At 40.8% G+C, this 11,640-nt stretch overlaps 1 protein-coding gene across 1 annotated transcript; it reads right to left on the bottom strand.

The window, feature by feature from the left end:
* Positions 1-569: 569 nt before the first annotated feature.
* Positions 570-6,968, bottom strand: copz1 (COPI coat complex subunit zeta 1). The gene is made up of 9 exons (XM_076276884.1): positions 6,875-6,968; positions 6,248-6,316; positions 5,445-5,526; positions 5,146-5,237; positions 4,991-5,046; positions 4,830-4,907; positions 3,376-3,427; positions 3,166-3,204; positions 570-1,149 (listed from the first exon to the last, which is right to left on the bottom strand). The coding sequence occupies exons 1-9, from the start codon at positions 6,890-6,892 to the stop codon at positions 1,102-1,104; spliced, it is 534 nt and encodes a 177-aa protein (XP_076132999.1). The 5' UTR covers positions 6,893-6,968; the 3' UTR covers positions 570-1,101.
* Between the last annotated feature and the right edge of the window lie 4,672 nt (positions 6,969-11,640).

The following is an 11,640-nucleotide window of genomic DNA, read 5'->3' as shown; positions in this document are numbered from 1 at the left end:
ATTGGTTATGTTACTAGTGCGCACTATATTCTGAATTAATATCTGGAGTATTCCAATGGCAAATGTTTATCTAAGAATAATTGCTATAGGAAGCAATACTGGAGCATCTCACGTTGTCTATCCAATTGAACAAAATGAAAATTGCATTGCATTAACTAGCTACTAGAGGGCAGACACGAGTCTTGTGCTTAGACACACGTCTGGAAGAGTAGCAATAAATGCAATGAAAGTTCAATAAAAGGCAATTAAGTAAATCAATAACAAAAACATCTAATGACATACTTCTTTTTTAACCCTATAGCGTAAACAAGCTTTCTGTGTGAAATGCAGTGTGCACTATTTATTTTCCCACCCTGTCTAAGTAAAGCCAAGTGGCACTGCTGGTGAGCTACAGGCACAGCGCTGATGCATCATGGGAAGTGAGGGGGGGGGGGGGGGGGGGGGCTGCATGAGACTCTCAGGGTTGATTCCGTTAAATGACCAAGCCAACGGAACTAGCAAAGACAAAGATCTTCAGATAGAGGGTTAGCATTGTCATGCTGTTGCAAAAAATAGAGGAAACGGCAAACTGACAGAAACAATATTTAGTTTAATTTTTATCAAAATATAAAGGTCTTGAGAGAGGATAGTGTACAGTCACGGCCTGTGAAACCAACAGTATTGGACAGTAAAGAACAGTCCAGGAATTATGTCCAGGACATCATTCCACAGCTTTCACCTGTGACTGGGTGATAAGTTGACAAACATTTACTCACAGTTATGTACGCATTAACATAATAGGCACACAGGCACATTATTACACATGTGCATGAGCACACACACACACAAACACACACACACACACACACACAAACACACACACACACACACACACACAAACACACACACACACACACAAACACACACAAGGAATGATTGATTCAGGTCCAATAAATGACAATGCTGTGCTGCTGCTTTCATATAAACCGTTGTCAGAGGTACTGCAAGCAGCCTCTGAACAGCACAGAGAGAACAGCATCCTGTCTGTAGGGAAGCATCTGGAGTGGAATGCTGAAGATACTCCGCACTCTCCTTTAGTCACCTGGCATCCACCTGTTCAGCCTATCGCAGCAGGGACCACTTGATCTGCTCTTTGGCTGACTGGAGAACCTGAACACCACAAACGACAAATACAGAAACCGCCATCACTTAAAAATGAATTCAACATATTCAGTTTATATGACATTTATATGAAGCTTTTTATACGAGACTGAGGCATCACCATTTTATCAACTAAAATATCATTACTCGGCAGATCTAGAGAGAATGGCATTTGCATGCAAAATATAGGCACGAAAAAGTTCATATGAAAGCATTTCAGGGAACTGAGTAAAAAGTCAGTATCGAGCAAAAACATTTCAGAGCTGTCCATCAAAGTGAGCTCTGCGCGAGCACTCGTCATGTGACCATCACCCAGCCGTGAGAAGTGAGGACATTTGAGGGGGGAATAATTAATCATCTTAATTCGCTGAAGCAAATGCAACCATAACCATAAAGCAGGAGAATGGGGGCAGGTGCGTGGGGTGGGGGAGCGGCGAATCCAGCCATTAATCAGCCGACGCGGGGAGGGAGGGAGGGAGGTGTCCAGCCACTCTGTCAGCGGCCTCTCTCAAACGAGCGCATTAATCAGCTGCCTGCACACTGGCCTCGTCAGCCACAGGGAAACACCGCTGCCAGACACTGGCGCATAATTAGCCAATCACGGCGGGGGCGCACCAACGGCTAAGCCCCATGAGCCTGACCGCTAATGGCCGCGCACACAGGTTGCATGCGTTAGGCCATCACACGCGCAACGCGTGGTGCAAGCAGCGACACGGTCACAGCAAACACGTCAAGTGTGTTCATTTGGCTACTCAGGGACCAAGCCTCCACCATGAAAATCACATCCTACTCCAACCCTTTAACTGAGCATTTCTCAGAAGTTGGATATAATTGGAGATTGACGAACGTCCTTTTGGGAGTTGACACTGTAATTAGTTTCCATCCCTTGTAAACTGTCACCATGCAGCATTGTACATCAAGTATAGTATGGTGGAGATTGATGCCTGGAAGCGCCACCATCAGAGTGCATGAGGGTTAAGTGGTCTTCTAAATGGAGATATACTGGATGTCACGAGACATGTTTACAATTCCTTAAACATTTTCTCATACTCTGTTCTTTAACTGAATTTTCTCACAAACACATTCTAGAACTTTCTTAGGCATGCAATCTCTCTTCAGGTGAGTTTGAAATGTTCAGCATCAACGATGAGCAACAAAGCCAATGCAGGAGATTTCATCCAAAAGTCTCAACATTTTTTTTGATTAATTGGTCAAAAGACAATCAAAATATCTAACTGTTAAGACACATTACATACTAAGCACTGTTTATTATTTACACATGGGTAATGTCAACAATGTTTCTTTGAGATAATGATAATGATGATGATTAAATAAATTGGTGAAAGTCATGTCTAAAAATCAATTTGACATAGTTTGTAATTCAAGCTAACACAAAAGTAGTTTGTCTAAACAACTCTTTGTAGAGTACACACTGTATAATGAGAGGGTTAGAGGCAGACTTCAGCCATCACACATGACTGACACTGCCACTGCCACAACATAACACCAGCCTCAAATGTTCTTCTCATGAGACGCATTGCATTTCACACCCTGAATTTAAACTACTAATTTTTGGTGGACAGCTTGTTGTTGCTTGACAAAAAAGCCAACCACATGATTGCCAGGGCAGAGGGAGAAGAAGATAGTCGGATGAAGATTTAGTGCAACAGGCGGTCATCCCTAAAGCCTGACCGAGGGTCACGACAATCTTCACCTTTCTTGGAAAATCGCGGCAGGACAACAAAGAGCAATTCTCACTATCCCCACCTACTTACGTAGCATAGTTAAGAAATGATGTTCCTGCTTGTGTGCATTAAAAGTAAAAAGTGTGAGGCTAAACCATATGAGGATAATCCATATAGCAAGCAGAACATTGGGTCACAAAAGCCTATAGCTAATATAGTATAGTATATAGTGTAAAGATCAATAGAGCAAACATTTATTGCTGTGAGCAAAGAGTATATGTGTATGTAATAAGTTAATTATAACTGTTGGCAATAGTGATAAAAAGGTAGTATTTCTCACCTGAGTAACTGTCTGTTCAGTAAGAGGCACATCATCACCCTGAAAGACAGAGGAAAATAGCAACATTGCAATTGCATGGCAGAAGAGGGACTAAATTGATACTGACTGGGTGTGAACAACAGAACAAATGTAAACTGTGGGCAGCAGAGCCAGAGGTGAAGGAAAGGGATCTAAATCAGCGGGTCTACAGAGACAGGAGAAGGGGGTTACCCGCAGAGCCACGCGGTGCACCACTTGCTGAGGGTCACTCTCCAGGATCACCCTGTAAAGCAACAGGGAGAGAAGCATGAGGAGCATGAGGAGCATGAGGAGGAGAAGGAGGAGAAGGAGCTCGGAGTTTAGATTCCAGTTTGTGGGCTTATCACATCGGATATCTTCAGACCTAATTGGCTATACTTTTCCACAAATCTGTCACTTGTGTGAAGCATCGGTGAATCAGGCAGTACATGGCAATTACAACAGGCCTTAGCAAAACCACCGCATGATCATCTGACCAGTCACTGGAAAAAAATCAAACCACATTTCTGAATGCTCTTTCTGTGTCAAGAAATATAAAGGCCCTGTGAACTGTCATAACTCTGTGGACCTAATGCTGTGATGGTGTGGGTGGTGGACCATTTGTTTAAAGCATGGCTGAACCACAGAGTTGGATGATGGGAAACCAGGAAGATGGCAATCTTCAATCTAGTTATCTTGTCCATTCAAATTCATGTACTGCAATAGTAAAGAAGCATTCCAAAAAAGTCACTGCTCAGAGGTGGAGAACTGAACAGTTTTAAGCTAAATCAGATTTAAAGGATGCAACCGCATTTCCAACCTTATGGCACCTTCCAGTGGACAGCTACTCACAAGGAAGTTCTACCTTAACAATAGCACCACAGAGCTTATAGTGCACCAAGGATTAACTATGGTTTCAGAGGAGAGAAATGGTGGACCACTGCCAAGTTACACCTAAAAGGCCTGCACTGATGCTCTTGCTCTTACTAGCCGTAATTGACAGGAAAACAAATGCTGATCTAAATATACTTTCATCCAAAGGGTCTTGCATGTGATGCAAAATGAAAAACCCTTTAAGAGAACATACTGAGTAAGCAGCTCCAGGAGCTAGGGCTGTGTACAAACACATTTTCTTTTTTTTTTTACAGCGAACTCACAGAATGGAGGATCGTGAGGAGATTTAATTACCATCGAAACTGACAAAGACAAAGGCCAGTATCGGGTTCAATTATAACTTCCTATCACAAAATTCTTACGTGGTACGTGGTAACGTAACATGGAGGGAGGTGGCGATCAGAGGGATGGTTTGCGTCAGTTTGTATTGGAGTCACAGTCTGTCTTTGTTCAGATTAGCCCATTTTTTAATGGTCATTTAGATGATGGATAGATAGATAGATAGATAGATACTTTATTGATCCCCAGGGGAATTTCAAAGTCAGAGAAGGAAGAAACCACCGTATTTCCAGTTCACGGTAGTTTGGTGTCATGCACCAAACGAAGATGGTTTTCCTTCTACGTCATCTTTAAAGTTGTTTGTAATTTACCTTATGCAACTTTATCACTCCCAATCTCTTCATTACCTGCATGTGATACTTTATACAGTGTTTTATATAGCTACCTTTACAACAGTGTGACCTCTCTAGGCTAACAGTTCTAGTTCCACTCACCCGCCATCAACAATCTCATCCACAGCCAGAAACAGCCCCTCCATGTTCTCCAGCAGAGCTCTCTTCTCTACGTTTTTCCTGCATACGTGGAAAAGAGCTGTGGATCAGTGTACACACTTGGGAACATGGGCCATGCCATTTACCAAGGTAGTCTTACTTACCGCAACATTTGACTGAGTGAGTCGAACAGGCAATTCAGGACTGCCATTAGCATTAGCTGTGGATTGACCAACACTGGTTACAGAGAGACAACTGTGCTTACCAATCAAAAACAGAACACAAAGGAGAATTAAGTTTGTGTGTTTGCTGTACTTACCTCATTTTCATGGGAGCTTCCAATCACATAGAAATACAAATCAATACTACTCTTGTACACCACAGTGAGACCTTCAAGAAGAGCTATCTCACCTGTTTAGCACAAAATAAATAAAAAAAGACACAACAAAACAAGGCATAAACCATGTTCAGAAACACTGCGGTTATTTTCAAGGCTCACAGTCTTTTCATCATTGTGCTTAACCAAAAGAAATTTATTTTTAAAAGCATTTTTCAGCATTGGGAATTCCACATGCAAGTATTTGTGATATTTAGTGTACCAAAAGAATAGGTTCTCACTGTCTGTTCGATGTGTTTTGTTGTAGATGTTCTTCTCAAAGGCTCTCTGTTCCTTTACACTGGGGTATGTCTCATCGTAATACTGAAACAGTTAAAGGTAAAAGTTACAGTTAAAGTTAAATGCAAGATTTCCATGTGGCCAATAACTCTACAGTTGGTTAATAGGGGCTTTACACACTAAGCCTATGTTTGTATCAGAGACCACACTGTGTTTTCTGATTTAAAATGCAAATCTGAAAGCACATTGCGGTGTCAAATGGAAAGGTGACATCTGATTCACCTACATGCAAGCAACAGACAAAACATCCCCTATCTTGGCCAGGCAGGTAGCCCTATAGAGGAGCACCTTTGAATTGATTCTTCTTACTTCATTGGTAACCGAAAACTGATTATTAGGCCTGTGGTTCTCAAACATGTTCGGTCATTCCCCACTTTGGAGGTGGGGAATTTTCAAGCTCCACCTGACCCCCATCAACCTGGCATAATGGTATCGTAAAAAATATGTTTTTCACATTTTGGTTCCACGTTACATTTCCCGTCTCGATCTGCTGGATCAGATGGTATTCTAATTCATACGTCGGTCTGTTCATGACTATGTTTGTGTGTGGCTATTTTATTTTTAATCTTTGAAGGCATTATTAAAGATAGGCACACAACATACGCGCCCCACCTGTCATGTCTCTATTCCCCACTAGTGGGGCTCGGCCAACACTTTAAGAACCACTTTATCAGGCCTACTGCTAAATCTAGAACAACTGTCAGAGTAGCATTCAGTAGTACACAAAAGGCACACTAGCTCTTACCTTGGCATATAGTCTTTCTCCATCATTGTCCATGATCAGGACTGCCTTAACTGTAAGCAAAGAGGGTTCCTGGTAACACAAATCAGAAATATTAACTTAGTTAACATTACACATCTTCGACAAAACACAATGAAAGAGATATGGTTTTATGTCAGGCCACGTCACCTCAACATACTCAAGCCTCAGTTTTAGTCGTTATGGTTTCATTTGATTAACGTTGTTAGGCTTATGTTTTTCCGTAAAGCATTCAGGAGGTAACATTGCGCTAACTTAGACAACTCTTTAATCTGCTGATCAGCATGGATTTTATACAAAGACCACCATATGTATTGGAAAAAATGTATCGATAGCATTACAAAGATTACATTCGGTTCTTCAGATAACATTTAGTTAGAGATAGTCTTTAGAAAGGCATTTGCTACACATGATCTTACAATTTTGTCTAAGTAATACATTAAATACAGTAAATATTGATGAATAATATGGGCTCCTATCCTAGCCTAGCATTTTTACTGGGGTGACATTTCCGATTCTCAGAAATTAGGTTTGCCAGCCAACCGAACAATTCCAAGTGAGAAACATGGCCCATTTTCAAATATGAGTCTAAAAATGTCCCAATGACTTTACCAAAATTGCGCTGTCCATTGTTGTCGGTAGCTACTTCAGGTAACTTGGTAAACTAAATTTCATGAGTCCACCAGAGTCCACTGACTTCCCTTCAAAACGGAAACGGAAACGAGAAGGCTACAATGACGCGAAATTAATTAAAAGCATAGAAAGCATAATATCCTAGATTACAAGATAGCGTAGAATACTATATAACATTTATTATGTTATTATATTTTTGTTTTACGCTATAAACATTTTGTGTGTGGTTTTTTTTTGCCCTTTGTTGCTTTATACGTTTAACCAAAGATCCTTAATAGCCTATACACATTTTTATCAACCGTCTCTGGTTTAACTATCTAAATTGTTGGCTATCTCTGTCCATTGTCTTGCATAGGCCTACTGCTCTGTGGTAGACCTATTTGACCTATTGAAAAAAAGCTTACTCATGTAGGGTATGCTGTTTGCATATGGAAAATCTTAACACTTAAAGGCCTTTGGCAGGCCTGCTGTATTCACCACCACATAGACCTAGCCTAGACTGTTAAAAATGGAACGAGTTGAGAATACATGTGTTGATTAATGAAAGGAATAGGTGAGGAGATAGTGTAAGGAAGGTGAGCATTTGGCAAGGCAAAAATAGGAACAATCTGTAAACAGCAGTTGCGTTCACCATTTAACGTTTACTTATGACCATTGTCTGTCCATGACAGCAGTTTATTGTTTTTGAAACGTCTTTTTAGAATACAAGTTTGCAGGACATGCCTGGAACGTGAGAGATTATCACTATATTTTGTGAGATTTATAGGCCTACACTGTGAAGTTCCCAAGATACCAATGATCAGGCCCGTCAGTGTATTTTAGGGTTTACAGTAAGATGCATCCTATATTGTGCTGATGTTGTGGTCACAGCGCTCATCTATTTCTGGGTCCCTGACTGAGGTTAGAGAAAGAGGGATGTTTCTGAGTGTAGTATAGTTCAAGGGCTTGGGCTAAACTCCTAGGCAATGACATAGTAGGTATGACAATAGTGGTGAGACCATCTCACCCTTATTACTCCCACACCACCACAGAAGGACACAGACTTGATGCTGTAAGAGGATATTCGCTTGGGGCCTAGTGGATCTATTAACATAATGTTATGTTCAATATCACTGACAGATGAGGCTATCTTGTAGCCAAGCACTACATTGAATGAAGTTGATCTTTTCCATTTATATTTACAAACTGACCACGGTGGTACTCTGACTTCCATTCACTTTGTGTATGATCCCATAAACAGATATTTTTTAACATCCTCCTACAGTCAACCAAGATAATTATTTTGGTCACCTCTTCTGGGAAGCACCACAGTGCAACCAATCCCATTGGGGTTTTCCCCTTACACTGCTGGTCTACGCTACCATCCCCAATTCAATGACATCAGAGAGGTCATAGCACCCTGTTCAGAGTCTTGTCGAAAACATGGATGTGAGGTTTCTGTCAGAGCTGTGGTGCTGAAATATAGGACAGAACTTGTCTTTACCATGCCATTATGTCATTTCCTCCAGTCGCTCCCCTTCAGTTTATCAGCCACAGGTTCTATACAGTCTATTGTTCACATTTTGAAAAACATAACATGACTTGTTCTACATGTCTTGTTGAATAAACATAATCTCAAATTCTTACTCTTTTTTGTTAATATGCACCTTAAGTAGACAACACCTTATGTTAGAGTTATTTTGACATAGTTTCAAGTAAATAGCCATACGAATCCATAATTGTCTATTGATTTTTCCTTTTAAAATCATCCTTTTCATTCATTATGCACTGTAACGTATTGTAATAATATTTATTGTGATTCATGAGAAAACCATTTTAATTTATCTTCTCTAAAATGCTTATAAAATCTAAAAATGAAAAACCCTTAATGTAATTCAATGGGACAATAGGTCTCCCTCAACAGAATTAAATTCAAAGTAAGACTGTGGCTTACCCACAGGTTTTGCAATGCAACAATAGGTTTTCACAATTTTACCGCAAAACTATTTCGAAACGACCCTTGTAGCTGGAAAGGATCCGATGCATGTACAGAGCAGAGAGAGAGAGAGAAAAAAATTAGCAACGCATCACTCACCAAGGGTCAGCAAGTTACACTAGCATACTGGGCTTAAGTGTCTTTATAGTCGTAATTATAGCCAATATATTCAGTTTTTAAAATGTATATAAGATGGCAAATAATGCATGCTGAGTGAGGGTCTAATAATATAATAATATAATAATAATTGAATTTCCCCTTGGGGATCAATAAAGTATCTATCTATCTATCTATCTATCTATCTATCTATCTATCTATCTACATCTATCTACATTTTGAAATGACCTTGATGAGGGATTGGAAATCATCCCTTTTATCTTAAGAATGCCTGATAGTATGCACATAACACTAACCCGGCCCTCAGAGTTAGAGGCTACATCCAGTATTGAGATTCTGTGAAATTCTGTTGGGAAATATTCAGTTTTCTCAAGATGTTCAGTGTTGCAGTTCAGTGTTGCTTTGTATTAAGGTTTAACAGTTGACTAAAATGTCGGTCATTTTCAAGACGTTGTACCTGGTATTCTGTAAAATGAGGAACCACCACAACCCACAACTGTATTGCATACATAGTGACCAAATCATATCCAAGATAAGATTCTTATTTGTGATCTTTTGCAATGCAACAAAAGGCTTCATGCAAGACATTCCACCATGATATATGACTGCATGACTGGTAAGAAGATAAAGAGTTAATTCTCCACAAGTTTCTATTACTGCAGCATACATGTGTCCAGTATGCATGCATGTGTGTCCTGCAAAGGTGACACTGGAATGGTGTGGATGTGTATGGCAGTGAGAGAGAGTACATGCCGAGTGATGCACTGCAGCGGAGAAAGGGAAGACAGAGGCAAGGAGCAGGTTGAGTGAAGGAAGTTCTGCTCTGAGCTGATAAAGGCTGCATTAGGTGTTGGTGCATGGAGCTTGTAACTGCTGTGGTTTTCGGCATGAGACAGGGAACGAGTAGCAGTCTGTGCTCTTGCGTTGACCTCAGTTTCTATCATTGCATAATTCTACACACTGTAAAAACTTTCAATATCCAAGTAACTTTGACTTCCTAAAACATTTTCAAATATGACTGGTGGAATTAGCCAGTTTAGGAAGATTAATGAATACATCTAATTGTAATATGTATTCTTACTGCAACATGACTGTGTCCATGCATGATGTCATCTTATGCAAATGTATTAATTTTGCCACAGCCTGTTGTCAGTCTCTAAACCACATAAGTAACTCTGTGATAGAATCAGTGTATGCATTTGTAGCACACAATGGTCACAATATGAAGAGAATAAAATTCCCCATCTCCTATATTCAGTTGTGGTTATTAGCTTCCAACTATTGTATTTTCATAATTTATTATCAGAGCACTCATTATAAGTATTGTAAGATGGTTTTACTAAATGTTACACACACACACACACACACACACACACACACACACACGCACAGACACAAACACACACACGCCTGCCAGTTAACTTACTCACTCACACACACACACACACACACACACACACACACACACACACACAAACATAAACACGCCTGCCACTCACTCACTCTCACACACACACACACACAAACATAAATACACTTTCCATCATTGCCTAAAGCCATCTCCTCTGTTTTCCCATTTCCCAGCAACTGGCTCCGACAATTTTCCCTACATGACCACAGAGGAAACAAATGGCCTCATTCTAATTAACAACAGGGTTCTTTCCATGTTTTTGCAAGTATCTATACTCCTCTGTGTCAACTGTTGGTTTAATGTAGCTTGTGCCTCATGACTACATCACTGCTGGGGTGGCAGAGCTAAGCCCGTTCGTTGCCTTTAAATGTCTCGAAGGTGCCGTGGATGAGTCAGTGCAACAGCAGGAGATATCCAACACTCTCATAGCAACAAAGAAGATGATATTATGGGATGGAGGTCTGTGGGTCAGGCAGCAGTGTGACTTCCTGAGGTCACCCTCGGGAGATGGAAGGCACCAGGCCAGAGGGACGAAGACGGAGAGAGAGAGAGAGAGAGAGAGAGAGAGAGAGAGAGAGAGAGTACAGAAGAGGTGATGGGGGTGAAAAAAGGCACAGACGGGCAGGATGAAAGAGTGGCTGAAGAAATGTATGCAGCGGCGTGAAAGAAAGAAAAGATGAGACAAAAAACGAAAGATGCAAAAGAGCCATTGACCTAAACTATGCACAGGGAAAGCCAGAGAGAGTAGGCGTACAGCCTGGAATCTCAGCCAGATCCCAGACCACTGTGGTCTCAGTAATAGCAGGCTGTTTTCTTGGCGTGTTTGTAGGTGGGTAAGTTGGGTGGGTGGGGGCTAAGAACCAAAAACTTTGGGAAGTCCCTTCTGCTGATTCCGGGTAGACACCCACCTTTCTGAACTCTTGTCAGCCACCTACGTCCTCCGTAATGGGACGTGAACACAAACACATATTAGAGTGTGGCTTGCGAACACCGATTTTTTTTTCTTTCTCGAGATGCGGTTATTGAGTTCTCAGACATTTATAAAGTTAGTAGTGCAAGATGATTCCACTCCTCATTCTATTAAACCCAGTGAGACCTTCTTTTGACCTTACTGTAAAAGTTCTTGGGTAACAAGAAATGTATTTTACTATTGTGGTTTGTCATTCATTACAATGTATCTTTGGTGTACTGATGTGCAGGACTCTTCTTTCACTGTGGCTTGCATGTAATTACACCGGCTAT

The sequence above is a fragment of the Alosa pseudoharengus genome, unplaced genomic scaffold, assembly GCF_046254945.1.
Source record: "Alosa pseudoharengus isolate Yale_2024_CS ecotype anadromous, Long Island Sound unplaced genomic scaffold, YU_APseudo_1.1 YU_APseudo_1.1_scf_9, whole genome shotgun sequence".
NCBI lineage: Eukaryota > Metazoa > Chordata > Actinopteri > Clupeiformes > Clupeidae > Alosa > Alosa pseudoharengus.
Note: the sequence above shows the minus strand (reverse complement) of the source record. Positions and strands in the feature narration are given on the sequence as shown.